The sequence below is a fragment of the Pelecanus crispus genome, chromosome 3 (assembly GCF_030463565.1).
Source record: "Pelecanus crispus isolate bPelCri1 chromosome 3, bPelCri1.pri, whole genome shotgun sequence".
NCBI lineage: Eukaryota > Metazoa > Chordata > Aves > Pelecaniformes > Pelecanidae > Pelecanus > Pelecanus crispus.
The window spans coordinates 58,612,255-58,631,325 of NC_134645.1; the positions used below are offsets into that span (position 1 = coordinate 58,612,255).

A 19,071-nucleotide genomic window follows, 5' to 3' on the forward strand; every position below is an offset into this window, starting at 1 on the left:
ATTGGCAAATCAAACATACAGCGACTCCAAGGTACTTCGGAATTTTTCACCAGACTTGTAGGAAGTAAAATGCTTGATTAATTTCACTAAGGATTTTTAAGCATCAGAGTTGTCTGGTGGAACTAAAAAGCAAGTGCCTTATCAGGCTCTATGTGGTAGGTTTTGTTGGCATTTCCATCTCTGCAGGCCAGCTGTTAGCATTTTCAAGGTCAGCCCAGGCATGGAAGATTTTCTCTTTAGGGAATGCGTGAAATGATAATTGGAATTCACATCCTCTGATGAAACTCAGCATAGTTCTTAAATCAGTTATAAATGAGAAGGTGGTCTGTTTGCTGTGGATCCTACTCTTCTCCTCATCCCCCCCGCTCAGGCGCATCAGAACTTTACTCCTACTGCTCTTCCCCTTCTTTGGAGGCCACAGTGTGACGAGTTGGTGGTCTCAGGCTAATTCCCCGTGAACAGATGTCCGCATCACAAACATTGCCACTACACCTGCTACTTACTTGCGTCGTTGTCGGCAACTGCACAAGAGAAGGAAAGGATTAAAATGGATTTTGGAGGCTGAAGAGCACAAGAGGCTGCCTCTCCACTTCGAGGCTGATTCACTAGTGAGGCAAAGTTCTGATCATTAACAGATTTAATTTTCTAAGGACAGTGATTTGGTCCATTTCATGGATACTAAATTCATTTAAGATAAACAGAATAACTGCTTGATGGGTGAGGTCCATGCTTGGGTGCAAAACACATAGTGGATTAATTCTGTCAGTTCTAAAGGAACTTGGCTTTCTTTTTAGTTGGTTGTCTCCATATACAAGTCTGTATACTTTTTATCTGATTTACCTTTATTTAGAAAAATACTCTCTTGTCAACTTTTAAGTGTCTGGATGTTTGACACTGGCTTTCCTGGAGGTTTTTACCCAGAAAGTATGTGGGGTTTTTTTTCTGCTGCATTTGTTATTTAGGCTTCCTAAAAACTAAGCATTTGGTGGCATATCAGCTGTATCTTTAACTTTTCCCCTCCAAGGGTAAACTTATCAGCAAGGAAAACACTAAATGTCTCCCTCCTCCTGGTGCACTACAAATCTGAAATTTGGTTGCTTCAACTGGTTTGCAGTTTGTGCTGGATTAAATTTCTAATCAGTCTGAAGCTGAAGGAGGTTACATTTCAGAGTTCCGCTGTGCCAAACCCTCCTTGTCTAGATTAATTACTAAATCAAAGTGAAACTTCTTACTGTCTTATTTCCCCTTTAATGATGTCTTTGCAAATTGATGAGCATGTTTTTCATGCTTACAAAACATTGGCCAGTAATTGCTTACATCTTCTAAACCCTGAACTGGCTTGAACTAAAATTTTCCTTCAAGTGGTTTACTGAATTAATCAGAAACTCTTCATTGCCCTCTTCTGGGGGTCTAGGAAAACGCAAGCAGACACTGCGGACAGCAGCTAGAGGATGGCATGTGTGTGTTATTATGTGGCCTCATTCAAAGAACGATTTGGCTTGAGGTCTTCTTGGTATGCTGGGGTACGCATGTTTCCGTTCTGCATGGCTGCAGTGCAGCCACCACACAATAGGGCATTGTCATGTCGCCGAGCCGAGCTCTGAGCAAAGACACTGCAGTAATGCTTTGCACTTGGAGCCTCCAGCAAAGCCACTGAAGCTGGCAGAAGTCATTTCACTGGCTTGGCGCAGCTTGGTTAAATAGGGATTCCCATAGGAGGGCTTCAAAGAATTGCACAAGATTTGGTAATTTCTATTAGTTCCATTTATACAGACAGAAGAGGGGGGTGATGTCTCATCAGAGATCCCACAATGAACCGTTAGCGCTGAGTTGGAATCCATTACGGAAAACTAGTTTAATGAACATGAAGACTGAGAACAAAAAGTTTTACTTACTATTTTAGTGAGTTTTTTGTAAAGCCTATGTTCTGTTAAAATAAGTCTCACCAGCTAGCTTTTGAGGAAGGGAGTATACACTCGTGGGAAAGAAAGCACATAGGAGGGACTCAGGAGAAAGCTGTGGTCTCCAGTCATCTATGGTTGTGCTTCGTAGGGTCTGGACAAGCTTTCTTCACCTTGTCTTTAAAAAATCCCTACTATTTTCCACACAGTGGCTTCTGAAAGTTTAATGAGTGCATATTTATAAAGCATTTTCAGATAAAAAACAAATAGGTCAAGAACTGTTACACAGCTAAACAAATACAGCATCAGTTTCTAAGGCAGCCAAAATACTGCTTTACAAATGGAAAGGGGGAAAGTATGTGAAAAAGTGTTTTTCTGAGGGATCCCTAAACTCCTTTGCCTTAACCATAGGTTTCTGTCAGTATGTATTTTTCTGCACTGGTCACAAAAGGCATGTGTATGAGAGGAACTCAGTTACTGTGGTCGAACCAGTGGGTTCAGTTTTCGTTTCCAACTTGCTGTGTTGGGAAGAAAAGGGAAGAGAAAACAGCTCATGATACATTGTTCGGAAACTGTAATTTACTGTAACCGGACAGCTCCCATGAAATCCTACATCAATAAGTCCATTTCTTTTTTTTGTCCTAGGCTCTCCATTCATAAATCAAGTTCGGAAGAAAGCTCTGTAGGTCAGTATATTTCATTTTATTTGATACTCCTATGGAATTCTTAAACAGGTTTTGAGTTTTGCTTGTGCTGAGATGTGAAGAGCTGAGTAAACACAATGCTGGCAGAAGTCAGTAGCATTTGGCGGGGGGGGTGGGGAGAAGAGTCTTAGCAGCTTTAAAAGTTAGATGCTGGGTGTCTCAGTGATCAATGAGACTGCCCAACCAGCATTGTCATGTGATAAATATGCATCTTTTGACTTGTAATATTGAATTTAAAATGTCTGCATGTTAGATCACTGCTAGCCTATCCGTTTGTCCTCTGAAAATTACCACCATCAGTGAATAACTGGGGTTTCTGTTACTTTTGTTCATGTCACACCAGAGTCTCTTCCTTTGTTTCTGAAATATTTTGCATTCTTAAATATGTATTTGTTTTCCATTGTCTTCTACTTTTTTTTTTTTTTTTTAAACTTACTATAATTTGTTCATATTGCTATCCTAACTTATTAGCTGGGCTGATACAATTTTGGACAAATTTTATTTTGCCCACTGGAGAGGAAAAGAAACACTGGGAGGTTTTTTTGTTTGTTTCTTTTTAATTTTTTTCTGGGGACATTTCCACACAGTCTAAACTTAAGCTGTGTTTCAGAGAGTCAGTAAACCCAGCTCTAGGGCGAGATCCAAAATACTAAAATCACGTGCTGAAACTCAGTGGCATGGTATAAGCTGTGTTCGTTTGAATTTTTCAAAAGCAGAGGGATGAAGTAGCATTTCTGCCAGATCAGGCACAGTATGTTCTTTTGCAGATGGCATAAACTTTATCGCATGTGCCCTGGTTAATTCAGCAGAACACAGTTACATGTCCTACCCTGAGCTAGATTCCGTTATTTTTTAGAACAAATTATTTACTTCTGGATCATCAAGCCATACGCAGATGTGATATTAATGGACATGGAGACCCAGCTTTGTACAGTCCAGGCATATGGAGAGCAAGAATCAGATGTATCTGATGGTCTTACAAAATTTCTCATGCCAAGTAGCAGAATGTGCCTGCGTGATTGTGCGTATGTGTGTGCGTGTGAGTGCATTTGTATGTATGTAAAGTATTTCTTTTCTGTATAGATATGCACACACATATTAGAAAATTACTTATCTGAGTTGTGGCTTAGGCTGCATAATTGTGGTTCAGTTAAAGAGAATAAACCAACAAAATACTTCAAAAACACATCCAGACTTGACATTAACAACTCAACGGATATCAAAATGAATGCAAAATATTTTCTGTTTCTAATTCAAAATACGTAAGTTACTGGCTTATCTCAGTCTCTATAGCACTGGCAATTATAACAGAGTGTGCATTTCCCCGAAATAGCTACGTCAGCATAGTTCTAGTACAGAATAAGTCAAGAAAAAACGAAAATTTGATATTTTTATTTATTCTTGGTTTTGACTTAGAATATATAACTTAATGCTTGAAAACTTTTCTAGCATTTACTAACTGATGTTTCTTTCTGAAATTCTCTTTCCCTTTCCCCTCATCCTCCCTTCCCACTTCCTTTTAGGGAAAGCAGACTGGAAAAAGAAAAATAAGTTTTTTTGGCAGAATTTCCGAAGGAACCAGAAAGGACTAATGAGGCAGACATCAAAAGGTAAATCTTTTTTAAGGATACACAACCTATCCGTATAAAATAGAAGGAGCCAGCATCACAAAGGAATAACATTCATTTGCAGCCATGTGGCAGTTGGGGGTCTGTGGATCTGGAAGTATCGCAGGTGTGGTTCATGGTGACAGAGCTCAGAAAGACGAGTCACGTTCTGTGAGACTGCATCTGCATGAGGCTGGGACACCTGTGGTCCTGACTGTCAGTGAGTGCACATGCACAAAGTGATGCGGTTAATATATATTTATAAGTAGTATCTGTAAACGAACGAGATGCTTTTTTTTTCTGATCCTGACTGGATGAGAGAAATGCTGATCTGTTTTAATTAGAAAGGTGTTTCTTCTTTCTTTGGCATTTGGTTACTTTGACCTCTTTGCTTTAGGCTTCAATCCAGCCGCTCATTGTAAGAGAAGACGCTACAAGGAGTAGTAAAAGTGCATCTGGTGACTAGTGCAAATGTAGGATTGATTCCACTTAAACTGTCAGGTGTCTTTCTCTAGTTCTTCTCCAAAAGATGCAGCTGTGCATTGCTTTAAGTATTTCTCTTCACACAGAAAATTTCTGTTTGCCCATGTGTATCTGTTAGATCCTTCTGTTGCAAGCAGGTGCTTCCCCATATTGCTACGTCTGTGTTCAGATGGATTGTGAAAGATGAGAGTGGCCCACTTAGGAGTTCAAAAAGGGGCACATTTACACTCTCAGTTAAGCATGGGTCCTTGCTGGCTCTGAAGGCAAGTTCTAACTGTCCGTGCTGACGTACCAAGCTCATGCCAAAAAGAGAGGTCCTGGAATTGAGAGCCTCAATACATCCAGCACCATGTGCCAGCTCGGTGGCTGATTAGATAGCCTGGATAGATCAGGGGATGTGGCCAGACCGCAGCAGAAAGCTGCAAGGGCCCAGCACGCCGTTCCTGGAAGGGCTTCCCATCCTCTCTGACAGCTGACTGTAGTATTTCTCAGGGCTGAGTGCAGGATATTTCTGGCATTAGCACTTTCTCTTTTGATTCTTGTCTTTCAGGGTCAATAACTTTGTGGTGACAGTCACGTTTTATTCCCCCTTGTCATTCTCTCCTGCTTTCAGTGTCAGAGTAGACTTAGTTTTCTCAGCCTAATTTGCTTCCTTTTCTTGTTCAGTTACTTCCAAATCATTCAGTCCTTTGAAATCATAGTATAAGACTGCTCTGGGGAAGGTCTGTTTCTGGCCAGCCAGATACACGTGGCGACCAGATTTCAGAGCACTGGGTAAAATCCAGTTTCGATATACCCTGCTCTGTGCATGACCTCTTATGCGTGTTTGTTATCTCTGCTTGTTCCTGCAGGAGAAGATGTAGGGTATGTGGCCAGTGAAATCACAATGAGTGATGAGGAACGGATCCAGCTGATGATGATGGTCAAAGAGAAGATGATCACCATTGAGGAAGCACTTGCTAGGGTATGATATGTACATACTTCAGTTTCTTGGAGAAACATGGTTTAGAATATATGATATGCTAATTTGGAGTTTTCATTTGCTCAGAAAACATAGGAGAAGGGGAGAAAGCTCACCTGTTTGTCCCATCACACTACGTAGCATAAATTAGATAGCAATTCCTTTATTTATGAGAAAAGTGAGATTTAGCTCAACCAAAAGTAGATATCTAAGATACGGCAAATTAAGAGTCCTAAAAGCATTTGCTTCTCTCCATTGGCAATAAAGGGTGCCAATCAGAAAAGCTCAAGTGTATACATTTTCATTGCAGCTGTCTAAAGGTAAGGAAGATGAATCCCACCTGTACTAGTCCTTATTTATCATGTACATTCATAGCTTTGTTTAAGTACTGAAAGGAATGCTTCAAGTTTTCCTGAGCCTGCCTTATTTGTTTCAGAACATATATATTTCTTACTGTTTTCCTGCTGCTAATGGCTGAAGGGCAGTTTGATTGAAGGCTTCCATTTTCAGCAATTAAAACTTTTAAAAATACTAATGTTTAAGCTGAAATTTCTTCTGCTTGTTTCTTAGCCAAAAAGGTGGTGTTTTGTTTTAATAGCCTTCAAGAAAACATATTCGGCTGGTTTTGGCATTTGACATTAAAATCAGCACAGATGTATTTTTTTGATAAGTACAGTGGCTGTCACAAGTGTTTCTTTACAAAATCTAAGTGTTAATAAACCACAAGAAAAATAACTGTAAGGAATTGTATTTCTGCAGCAATAGGGCTGAGATTTTAATTGCTCAGGAGCAAAAAGGTCAGTGTGCAAGTTTCCACACCACTTTTCATTTTGTACCCTTGTGCAAAATACTGTGATGGAACACAGGGTATTCTGTATGGGCTCCATTAGAGGTGCAGAAAACATGATTTAGATTGTGATTTGGCACTCAGATAAATTTCTATACTGACATACTGTATCTTGAAATAGATTATCCTAGAATAGAAAGTTACGTTATTGTCTGAAGAACATATTGCTTTGCTGGGAATCATATCATGAAAAAAAATGAAAAATTTTAAAAATTATCAGGTGGTAATATTGGGAATTCTTTTACTTCTCTGTTAAACATTTTTTGGGGGAGGTTTGTACCTAATCTTATGGTTAATATATGTCTTTGTACTGTTTCCCTCTAGTGGTCTGAGCTACTAGCAAGCAATTTTTTTTATTTTTTTTTTTTAAGTATCATCAGTATCATCCTCTCAACAGTTTGACTCCAGTAGGATTGGTTTTGTGTCTTAGACCTTTTACTGGAAAACAGGAAAGATGGTCTTTAGTTTTAAAATTATAAAAGATATTTCCTAGTCTTTACTGCAGATCATTTTCTTTATGAAGGGGATTGGCAGGCTCTTGTGATTTAGTTTGCCAGGTGGAAACTGTGCCTCTGAGATGGGGATGTATAACTTATATTTTACCAATGACAATTAATCAAAATTCAGTGTTTACAGATCACTTCCTTAAAAAAAAAAAAAAAATAACATCATTAAAACTTCTGATTCTAAAGGAAATTAATTTATTTTGAACAAGTAAGACATACAATGCAAAAGTTTTGATTTTCCCAGTTCCACAATAATATGGGGTGGGGGGAAACCTGAAAGAACATTAACTCTTGCTATTTTAATGAAGATTGATAGCTGTTTCTCACTGGAAAATGTTCTCTCTGTCTTTTCAAATTTCAGCTGAAAGAGTATGAAGCCCAGCACAGGCAATCGAGCACTGTAGATGCTACAGAATGGCCTGATGGTTCTTACTCAACATTTGATGGGTCTTCCAATTGTAATGTAAGTACCTGTCATTCTGATATAGCTCCCCAGTATCATATAATATTTAAATTCTTTTATTGCAGTACAGAAATACCCTGATTTACCCAGTGATTTCCTTAATAGCAAATGTATCATTTGACCTTGTGATGCTATGTTTTGTCTGCAAAGAATCTTTAACATGGATTATGAATCTTCAAGGTCCGTTGTCATAGACTTTAACGGTCTTACTGTATAATCTCTCTTAATTTCTTTTTTTTTTTTTTTTTTTTTTTAAAATCTGGCGCTCTGTCACTGAGCTTTTGAAGCACAAGTTGTCCCAGGCAAAAATGCCCATGTTCCAAAATGCACAGAAAGGTCTTTAGGTGGTTCAGAGGGAACTGTTTCACTTTACTTCTCAGTTACTGAGAATCAACAGAGTTTCTCAGGCCTTCCTAGCCATTGTTGATGCATCCTAGCTGAGGGTCTGCCTAAGTCCTAGTTGCCTGCTGCTTTCAAACAGTTCTATCTCTGCATTTGCTAACTCTCAGCCGAAAGAGTTTGCAGCTTTTGCCAGACCCGTAAGCAGTAAGGCAGCTTTCCTCCCTTGTTTTTACTTCCGAGCTGTGTAGCTTCAGTTGTTTTTATGGGCACCAGACAGTCCTTGTGTCATGCCATACTGAATTAATTAATTTTTCCTTCCAAATATCTTCATTTTCACTGAGTAGTTTATTCCACTTCATTTCTCTAATTGAAAGTTCACAGAGAAATCTTAGAGAAGAACATATTCGGCTGTCAAATCCAAGCTCTTTGTAACCCATAGAATTGAATCATAGGCTTTTGAGACCATTGATCGATTTATTTATTTATTTTATTGTCAATGAAATTTCCTGCTAACTACAGCAGACGGTTAGCCCCTCCTCCCCAAATGAAAAGAGGAATGCTATGTCATTTTATGAGATGCTTAAAATATTTTGTGGTGGAGAAAGATTTTCTTGTTTGTATTAAACAAAAATATGCCCATCTTTAGTTAGATGGGGACTGGTGTTGCCTTATACTCTGTTCTGGTATATCAGAAATATGCAAAGAATAGAGAAGGAAGGATCCTGACTCTTCTGCACTGATTGTTTAGCCAGCTGAAAGATGTCTAGATGTTTTCCTTATTAGTATTTATAGCCTGAACTTTCCCCTCTTAAGGTCTTCGGCTAAGGCACCTATAGCATGAAAGCCTCAAAATTCTCATTTACCATGGTCAAATCTCAGAAGGATACCACGTTTCTCTCTTAAATCTTCTGATAGTGGTTTACGCTTGTGTTGAAGTTACTGAAAGCTGTGTATACCTCTGACGACCGAACATGATTGGTTTAGTGATGGACTTGGTAATGTTAGGTTAATGGTTAGACTGGATGATCTTAAAGGTCTTTTCCAACCTAAACGACTATGATTCTATAACTGAGTATTTGCTCCCTAATGGAATGACTTGGCACCTTTTCTCTAAAATTATTTTCCTAAGCCGTCTTTGCACTTTGAGTCAAGAGCTCTGTTTCCTCTCTCTGCTGTTCTGGGAGGATTTGAACCACCTTCCTGCTAACTTCGAGGGGGGATCTCTTTCCATCAATGTAGATAACCTCTTAAGATCTTTGTCCTCACTCCTAATTTTTATCCTAGTTACATTTAACAGAAACTGTGAAGCTGCTTGCCTTCAAGGGAAGGTCAGCTCATCTGCAGAAGTGAAACTTTATGTTAGAACAAAAGTCAGCTTGGCTTCTTTTTTTTTGTGGACAAGAAAGAAACTAGGGTTAACTGGCGTGAAAAACTTCGGGCTATGATTGACATGCCAGAGGGAAAAGCAAACAGTGCAACGTATCAGATACGTCTAGAGATAGGGTGTGTGTTCACCCAGACTGTTTTACCAAAGGACATCTCTCTGAATCTAAAAGGATCAGCTTTTGAGAGGTACAAAGATGATTCTGTTTTCGAGCCCTTTCTTTGCCAAATGGTTTGATTTTCAGTGCCATTTGTGTGATTTGTACTCTGCAAATTTGGAATCTTAGCTTAAAACTACCCCACTCGTTTTATGGAGGCCATGAAGCAAAGATGGTTTTCCATATATTAAAAACATGTTGTTAGATAGCCCACTGCCTTCTAACCTCAGAAAGTAATTGAAAATATGAGTCACTGAAATTGAAGTTTCTGGGTTGAATTAAAACTCCTTGGGTAATGGCCCTTCTGGTTCTGTTGGCATTTTTTCTGATTTCTTTTTTTTTCAGTCTCATGGCCAAATTGTTACTAGGCAGTTTTTAATGGAACATTGTGATCATACTTGGTCATTTTGTACACACAAATGATAAAAACAAATTGCAGGATAATTGCAGATTGAGAGAATTTAGGAAAATAATAATTTTTATGTTACCTGCTATACATTTGTTTGGTAACCTTGGGCATTTAAGAGATACCAAGACACTATTATAACGCCTTTTTTTTTTTTTTCTTTTTTTTCCCCCCATGTTTTGTCTTCCCAGGCAGAGACACCTGCTGGTAATTAAGGGGACTTGGGAAGATGGGTCACTAGGTTTTTGCGGAGAATCTCAGTCTAGCTTTGTCCAATGACTACCTTTCAGGAAGGCAAAAAAGAAAGGTAGAATCTAAGCATTTGGAGAATCTAAACACAAAGGCAGAAAGTCTGGAGTTTTCTAAGGGTTTAAGTACTCCATACTCTTAGGTCTGCTCTGCCCACAACAGAACAACAGCCACCTGCAAAATAACATCTACAAAAAACATCTAAAACAACATTAGTTGTTATTGTTGGTTTCCTTTTTAGGAAAAAAAAAAAGACAACTTTTTTTCTTATCTTGTATAACTATCATGTGTTTATGACTGATATCACTGATTTGATCCTAAACTCATTTAAAAGATTGGTTTAAGGGTTCTTTTTCCCAGCTCCTCCTCTTTCAAATTACTGTACCAGGAAATGGAAACTTGCAGTTCATACCCTTGCAAAACTAAACCCTAAAGATGAACCACAAAGGGTTGAAGGGTCATCATCTCGGCACCCAAGGGCAGGCAGCCCAATGTCATTGCTGTGCCATTGTAGGTCCTGTTTGTTTGCTCTTAAGAAACAAAAAAACAAACAGAGGCTTTGCCAAGCCAGTAGGTGACTTGGTTCTCTGCCACTTGAGAGCAGTTTGTAGTTTTCAGTCTCACTACTGTGGTCCCTTTGTTTCGCAGCAAAGTATGCGTGTTAGTTATTTGCTAATGTGGGAATGCAGTTGAAACTGTTTTTCTTTTTAGTCAGATGTATCAGAAGTCTAAAACGCCTCATCATTTTTACAAATTTATTTCTGAATATTTATCTTTCGTCTCTGTTGGAATGAAGGCTGTTCACAGTAACTCCAGACAAGCTTTCATTGCTTTGTGCCAAGTGTTGGGATATAAAGCAGGTGCAGATTACAAATGGATCCCTTTCTGGATTTTAGATAAGGGCCTATTTGTTCTCAGGAGTCAGAAAGTCCAGGAAAAGAGAGGACTTCAAAATTGTATCACATTCTTGCTTTATACTGAGGTGCCTTTTATGCTTCTTAAAGATAGAAGCCCATTTGATAACTTTTGGGGGCTGAGATTCTCTGTTCATCTAAAACAGGGCTGCTTCATCCCCAGAGCCCCGCTGGTATGGCTCCAGCCCAGCTTGGAGGACCAGCATTAGGAGAAACCAGTATAAATCCTCTCCTGTGCCCTCTGGTGAAAGACTACTAATTGGTACCAGTCGCTGTGTTTGATGCAGGAGTGGGGGAGAGGAGAGAAGCAGGAGGGAGGTTGTGGCAGAAGTGTGTATCATACATGTGCTGCCACTGAAACAAACCGCTAATTAACTTCGCTGACAGTTTCTGTAGATGCAAGTTAAATGAAGTTGTAATTATCCCTGGACTGAACTGTTTTGTTGGTCTCGTCGGGCTTCTGTGTTTCGGTTTTGATCAGCAGATAATGGTCAGCCATCCAGAGCTCATTAACACGAGCTTCCTTCGTTTGAAGGGTGCCGTAGTGAGCTGTGCCGCGCTCCCCCGAGACCTCCCCACCTGCCACATCTGGCCTTAGCAGCCTCAGGAGAGAGGCCGTAACATTTATGAGCAGGGAGAACAAAACCAGCATGTCCCTCCAACAGTATGGCCCGCGGGTGGGTGGCGGGGAGCCCGCAGTGCTGTTTTACCTCCCTGCCCTCCCAACACTTCTTTACCCAGGACTCAGCATGGCTCTTGTTACCAGTAGGAAACTGGGAGCCCCTTCATTTTCGCTGGGGAGAGTGGCAGCAGTTGTGCAGACCTGGAGGTGTGCTGTGCACATCTGCATCCGCCCTGAGGCCGATGTTGGGGAAAACTCCACCTTGCATTGCCGCTCTCTTCCATCTTCTATCAATCCGCTTTGTAACAGGCGGCAGCAAATCAAGTCCACGCAGCGACAGCTCTAGCTGGAGTGAGATAATCTTTCGTTGCTTCTTTTCTTTGTATTATTTCCTGAGGACGTTTTCATTTACCAAATCATTAAATGGGGCTAAAAGTTGAAAGGGTGTGCGGTATTGGGTTTGTGTCTACTAGCGTCGCCAAAGGCAGAATTACAGGCGAGAATGGACTTTGAGTCGTATTCGTTTCAATCCAAGAGATGCTGAAGCTGTTGAATCAGGATTGTATTACCTATAGTATAAAGCTGACTTTGGCAATAGATGAAGTCTGATAAAATTATCTCTGACTCACAACAGTCATTACTGTGGTGTTTGGCAAGTGTGAAGAGTAGGAAGAAAAGAAATAATTACAATGTAACTTCTGTAGCACCAATTACCTCCAGAGTGTGACTACAGCAAATCCACGTTATTCAGGGCTATACTCTTATTTCAGTGGTTCAGATTGTGGGTGCTTTTTAAATACAGCAAGTTTAAAATTTATTTTTGTTCATATTACTGATGGATTCTTAAAATCTTTAACCATTTGTTAACATTATTATTGCGCATACTACAGGACTGTTACAGTAAACAGGAAAAAGCCCTTCTTTTGCTATAATCAGTTTAACTTGTTAGAATTAAGCTCATATTGGGATGCGTATTGGGAACCAGCATTGGATATCGATGGAGACCAGGGTGTGATGAGGGTGGTTTTAATTTAAACAGTAGTGTTTAAACTGAAGCAACATGGATACTTTGAGCATTTTGAAAGCTCTGCACTGTTAGCCTCATTTTTGCTGCTATCACAGGACTCACCGGTTTTTGTAAGGCTTTTTTTTTTTTCCATGAAAGGCTAAAGGGTGTAAGAGGACATTTCTGTGTTTCAGTGCTTCCTGGAGAGCTCGTTGCTGCCTCCAGACCCTGCATGCTCTTTGAAGTAATGGAGGGGAGCTGATGCTGAGCATGGCTGTGAATGAACGCAGAGCTTTCATCTTTGCTCTGAAGAGTCTAGTGACCCAATTTCTGTTAAGATTTCCTGAAAGGCACTGATGTGCCTCACTGTATTGGGTGGTATATTTATTATTACTATCCAAGTTCCTATAATACTGTCAGTGCTTAGTAACAGTTATGATGAAGAAAGAGCCAATAATTAGACACGGCTTCAAAATGATAGTGCTAAATTCCCATCCTATGTGCCTACTACAGGGACCTGTCCCGGGAGGCGCTGACTGCCCTCTTTTTCCACTGATCTCAAGGACAGTGTCCAGTACTTCTCAGTGAAAGCTAGTAGCAAAAGAATTACAGTGTATTTTGTTACAATCTTACCCCCTTCTCTATCCATGCATAAGAGCAGGGTTTCCCATGGGTATAGTAATACAAAAACCTTCATGAGAGAAACACAAATCGTCATTACAGTTCCCAGGACACAACACAAAGCTTTAAGTAAGGTCAGTGCTGTGGGGTGATGATAGCAGAATGAGAGACCATCGATGTGTTTATATTTGGTTTTGCAGAACACTGTAGGGAGTTTTTAACATACTCGGTCTGAAATTTTCCAAAATGCTTTAGAATTTGTAGGAGAAATGCATTTATTTAGGAATAAAACTATATCACTTCTTGAAGTATTATTTACCATGCAAGACTTGCCCATGTTGTCATCAGATACAACTTGGCTACGTATGTGTCCCTAGTGAGACTAAATATTGTCACCACAGGGTTGTACCAAGCAGTTGGCAGTAATGTAGCCCAAGTAAACCTCCTGCTCACTGCCAGTAGGAGTTGCTCCTGCGGATGTGTGAAGACTGGATGTAATTAGTCTGTTGTAAGGTCTCTGAGAAAAATCTTCCTGCTATCATGACTCAGAGAAGACAGCTTACAGTAACGCGCAGGCAGTGACTGTAATTAAGTGTGTTCATAACCACTTCTGTTTTGACTGCATTCAGACAAGCCCTATTGACTGACTTTACCGCAAAATGTTTGGCCACGTATTTGGGGAGGGTGGGAGGTGGGAAGGCAAATTAATTTAATATTCATTCTAGCACATTACTTGGCTTTTTTTATACCTTTTTGCCCTTGGGCAGCTGCCTAATTTCTCTGCTTATTACCTAGAGGGTGGGGGACAGTGGTAACAGCTTTTTCCTATTCTCCCTGCATGCATCAGCCAGCAGGAGATGCTGTAATCCATAATGTGGTTTCCCTGCCCCCATCTTTTCTGAGACCAAGCCTATTAAATTGGAACAAAGCCTTGCTCAGTTCAAGAATTAGGGATCTCAAAAGCCATGTGTCTCACTGCCCTATTTGGCAGACCCAGGCTGAATAATCTTTACTTGTGGTACAATAGAAAATTTTAATTGCGCTCCTGTCGCTTACCACTTGCCCCCCCTCCCCACCACTGGTGTTTCCTTCCTCGCACTTAGGATGGTAACATTAATAGTTTGATTGTTTGAAAATACTATAAGAATGTAATTTAAATTACTACACCCTTCACTAAGGGGTTCTCATTCTCTTCTTTTTTTTTGTCTGTCTTTTTTTTCTCTGATATGAATGTCACTGTATTTGATGTATTGCTGTTCCACCCTTGGTTTTCCGAAATGCGGGGTGGTTGGTTTCCGGCACCAGTGGTGTACTCCATTCATTAATAGTACAGCCTACACCAAAGAATAGGGATTCTCCCCAGGCCCTGTTAGCCTTGCCAGAACACAAGATGCAGTTGAGAGAGCCTTGTTAGAGAATCTCTTTCCCATGCATAGAGGAGTCTGCAGGAGAATTGGAAAGGAATGCTGTGTTGTAACAGATACGGAATAATGTAATGCAGACCTCCATTCTGCCACATATACCTATGACAAGTGGTACATCAGTACAGTTGTAATGTCATTAAAATTAATTATGTTAATCAGTGGGAGAAACACTTCGCCATGAGGAAATGTGTCTGGCTTGCAGATGCAAATGTCGGCAGTGTGCTTCTCAAAATTATTTAAAACCTGGAAACAGTTAACATCTAGGAATTTGCCTAAGCAGCTATTCTAGTATCAAGACAGACCTCCTGGGAGAATTAAATTTTTGTGCTCTCGTTACTTATGACAAATATTTCCCACTAATTTCAGCAAGCAGTGTCGTCACCAGCTGATGTGTAATATATCTTTCACCAAAGTAGCCGTTGGATGCTCCTTCGATTTCCTTGTAAGTAATCACAGACCAAACGCAGACATGGGATTGCTGTTTCCTTCAGCTTACCTGGGCAGGGGCTGACACTACCACTGCACATTTTAGACTTACACAGCCTTTGTAATTCATACTCTTGCAGTTAACTATGTGGAATGGCAGAAACATTTATGACCTCTGTTAATTTTCTTAAAAATTTTGGAGTCCTTTATTTGTAACCTCAGGATATGATGTGGATTATCACATCAGAGCTTCACACACTTTTCTATAAACAGCCTCTGCAAGGATTAGAGGTTTGCAAAACTTAATGAAACCCAAAACCTTCAAAACTCAAGTTGCAAAGCCCCAAACTTAGATGAGTTTCACTCATGGCCATGAGCTTTTAAGGGAATCTGGGATACATTTCAAGGAAGTCGCTGTCATGTTTCACTTGATGTGGGCTGGTATGTTATTGAAATTGGAGAACACTAGTTGGTTTTATCTGAAGCTTAGACTTTTCCGTAGGGTTTTACATCAGAGTTTTGGGACTGAAGTAATTCAAGGGTAAGAACCCAGCTACAACACACCAGTAAATCTAGTTTACATGACCACTAGGGAGTAGAAAAGCTGTGTACGGTCACTAGTACAAAGATGGAGAAATTGAAAAAGGTTATTTGGCTAGGTGGCTCATTAAAATCGGCCGGTCCTCAAAGGAAGTAGGTGTTTAGTCCTGCTGTGATTTCACTATGTTGATTGATCTGGGGCAAATCCAGATTAACTGGCCATTGATGGTATGGTCCTGAGTAAGGGGAATCTTTTCTTGCCTTAAAGAGGGTGCTGTTGTGGTATGCCTTTGCTACTGCTTTCCACCACTGGATAGCCATGCTCCTAATTTGTAGAGGTTTTGGTCCGTGTTTTCTTGTGCTCTGAGAAGAATTGTCCAAATTCTGGATTTGTCCCAAGGTTTGGGATTAGGGTATGGTTTACTATAAGAGGGGCGCCAATTTACTTAAGCACCTTAGAGTCTGTTTCTTAGGAAGGGAGGTCTGAGCCCAGCCTAGAAGTTGTTGGAAGTCACACAACAATGCTTCATAAAGCCACAATGTGGCTAATTCTAGACCAGTCTGAGATTTCTGAATTAAACACCATTTGCCTTTCCAGTTCTTAGTGATTGGTCTTTTTTATAGCACTGAAGCCAAGGGGAAAGAAAAAAAAAAATTATCTGAGTTCACTAATTCAAAAAACATTTAAGCAAGGTTTATTTTTCTGTCAAGTTAGCCCTTTATAAAGGGAAACTCTCACGGGGGCTTTTTGTCGAAAGAATTAAAAAGTGAAAATAAAAAAAGCCTGGTAAAGGGCTTAAGTTATATTTCCTATAGACACAGCCTCCACTCTAGCAGTCGTGTTTGAGGGTCAGTCTTCGTCCTGGCTTTGCAGAGATTCTCTGTATTTTTTTCTTTCACTGAAATTCCATAGACAGTAATTAAGGAACTGGAGGCCAGCAAGAGGTCAGCAAGCCTTCGTCAGTGAAAACAGGGATTGTTTGCCATGTACAACACTCCCTTTTTTCCTTGTGGTGAATAGAAGATTTGCTTAGAGCTGATGACTTATGCCTTTCTTGCAAGTTATGCAGCTAGCGAGTAACTGGGGGAATCAATCAGTGAGCAGAAAACAGCTAATTGAGTCCAGCATCACGCTTTTTTCTTCTTTACATATTCAGCGCTGGAATCAGAGCCAGTTTGGTGTCTGATAATGTAACTCCAGAGAAGAGGCATTTTGTGCGCAGGATTCGGAGCGAATACAATACTTAAGAAGAAGGGTCTGATCCTAAATTTTAGGGTTACGAAGCTGACAGCAGTTGAGGACTCAGGGGGAATTACTCGAAACTGAGCTTTAGGCCTATAAATGCCGAAGCTGGTAAGTCACTGAGCATGTAGCGTGATGTGGAGAGGATGTGCCTCCTGTTTCAGAGAGGGAAAAAGAGAAAAGGCTTTTGTGGTTATTCTTAGGCACAGCACAGCATGCATAGCTTTTCTCAGTTCTCCTCTTCCTTTCCTTGGGCTTTTAAGTTCTTTTCTGTTCTATTTTCCTGTTTCTGACTTTATCCAGGCATCTTTAATAAAACTTTAAAAAAAGTTAGAACGGTTGTTTTTTTTGGCGGATGTAAAGCCTGTTAGAGAAGAAAGGACACGTGTAGCCACGTCTCCTAAAGGGAACAGCATAATCTCTTTGCATTTACTATAGACCTCGTAGTTCTGAAGTGAGCTAGCCAGGGCTGGGGGATGTGATATGATATGCCCACAAGTCTGAATGTGTATTTTTGCCCTACTTTGCTGAACAAGAATTGTGTGATAGCCAAAAATAATTGCAGCTTGGGCTTAATCAGATATTAAGAGATTTCCTGGATTCTTAGATGGGAAGTTTCCTAGAGATTTCATTTTGGGGCTGAATATTACTGGGCATAAAGTGAATTGTAAAATTTTAACATCTCTCTAAATGGCTTCACACAGCTCATGTAAAAGTCACGTATATTTTTGTTTATGGAGCTGAAACAGATTAATCAGTTATGATATCTTTAACTGGATATTGTCCTAGTGTTTCTTAAATGTTTTTATTAGGACCTGGCTAGCAGGCTTTGCCTATCTTGTGTTTTTTAAGGGCTGCTGCTATAACCCTGAAGTGTTTCCAAACATAGTCCTGCCGAAAGCTAGCTACTTACTTCTGGTTTACATTCTGCCAATTAATTCCAAGTACCCTAATAAATGTTAGTTTTCTCTATGTGTGTGTGTGTGTGTGCGTGTGTGTGAAGCACTAATTCAAAGGGGAAGGTTAGGACTGTTATTTCTATGGCGTGTGAAATGGGCTGGATGTTAGAGAGCGGCAGCGCGAGGCGTGTGCCTTGCCTCCAGAGCAGGGCAGCAGCAAAGAGCCTGCGTGAGAAAAGCGGGAGAGAAAGCAAAGAGGGCACTGGGAGCAGGACTATAGAGAGCTCCGTGAATATCGAAAGAACATGTGCTAATTTCCTAGTTGTTCCTGAACGTAAGGCTTTTTACTTTGATCTTACATACGAGATGATGCAGAGCGTGGCCTTTAGAGGTGCACAAGTAGGAGAAGTATTGCAAGCAGAAGGGATGGCAGAGGGAATTGATCTCTCCTGGATTTGATAGCATCTTTGTAGGTTTGCGGCCACGTTTGTTAGTGGCGAAGAGCTGGGCGGTGGGCTTGGGCCTTGGCCTCTCCATCGATTTCCAGCCATGTGGTACGTGGTGGCCGCAGTCCTCTGCATGCAGTCCTTGGTATTTCCAGATGCTGTTAATTTAGTCCCTGTTTCCCTGTAGTCCTTCACGCGTTTGTGCAGCCGAGCTCTCCAAGCTGGCGGGTTTCCGCACCGTGAGAGCATTGCAGATGTGTCGGGGATGCACTTGCTCCAAGCGGCGCGGGGAAAGGCGGCTCCGCCCGGCCAGCCCCGCCAAGGGGGCCCCGCAGGCTTCGCCGGCTCCCCGGCAGCCCGGCCGAGCCCTGCGCTCGCTCTTTAAAGCAAGCACGATTTTTGTGCATCGGCTTGGCCAATTTGTTATGGTTTGAGGCTGTGGAGCCAGCTGTCTGCAATCTGATGTAATGTTGCCCTGGAAACCAGAAATGAAACACTTAAGCATTCACCACAGAATTACTACATACAGCATTAGCCAAAATAATTAAAAGTTGAGCCATATGGGCTTTCGGATGGAAAAATTTGGAGCGGAGGAGATGGAAGTTAAGTTGTTCCTATTTACAGTACTGCAAATCCGTTTGTTTTCCCCTTGGAGCGCGGGGAGAGGCCTGCTCCGGCAGGGGGACGGGGAGATGGAGGGGCCCCGGCTGTTTTACCGGCACCTTTACGATGCCGAGGCTTGGCTTAACAGGACGGCCGGGAGCCGGGGGCCGGGAGGCATTGGCAGAGGGGCTGCAGCATGGCCTCCTCCCGTGCCGGGGAGCCTCGGGCCTAGCCTCTTGCAGATGCATCGCTCCCTCTTCAACAGACTACGTCCAGCCTTCCGCGGTGCTGCAGCACGCCGAAACGCTCCTTAAGGG

At 41.1% G+C, this 19,071-nt stretch overlaps 1 protein-coding gene across 1 annotated transcript in view; it reads left to right on the forward strand.

Moving 5' to 3' along the window:
- The window catches only part of SASH1 (SAM and SH3 domain containing 1), a 580,485-nt gene that overhangs the window by 528,672 nt on the left and 32,742 nt on the right, over window positions 1-19,071 (forward strand). The window contains exons 5-8 of the mRNA XM_075707699.1: window positions 2,547-2,587; window positions 4,129-4,215; window positions 5,547-5,659; window positions 7,371-7,472. Coding sequence (XP_075563814.1) covers window positions 2,547-2,587; window positions 4,129-4,215; window positions 5,547-5,659; window positions 7,371-7,472 — 343 coding nt within the window. The remainder of the gene's footprint in view (window positions 1-2,546; window positions 2,588-4,128; window positions 4,216-5,546; window positions 5,660-7,370; window positions 7,473-19,071) is intronic.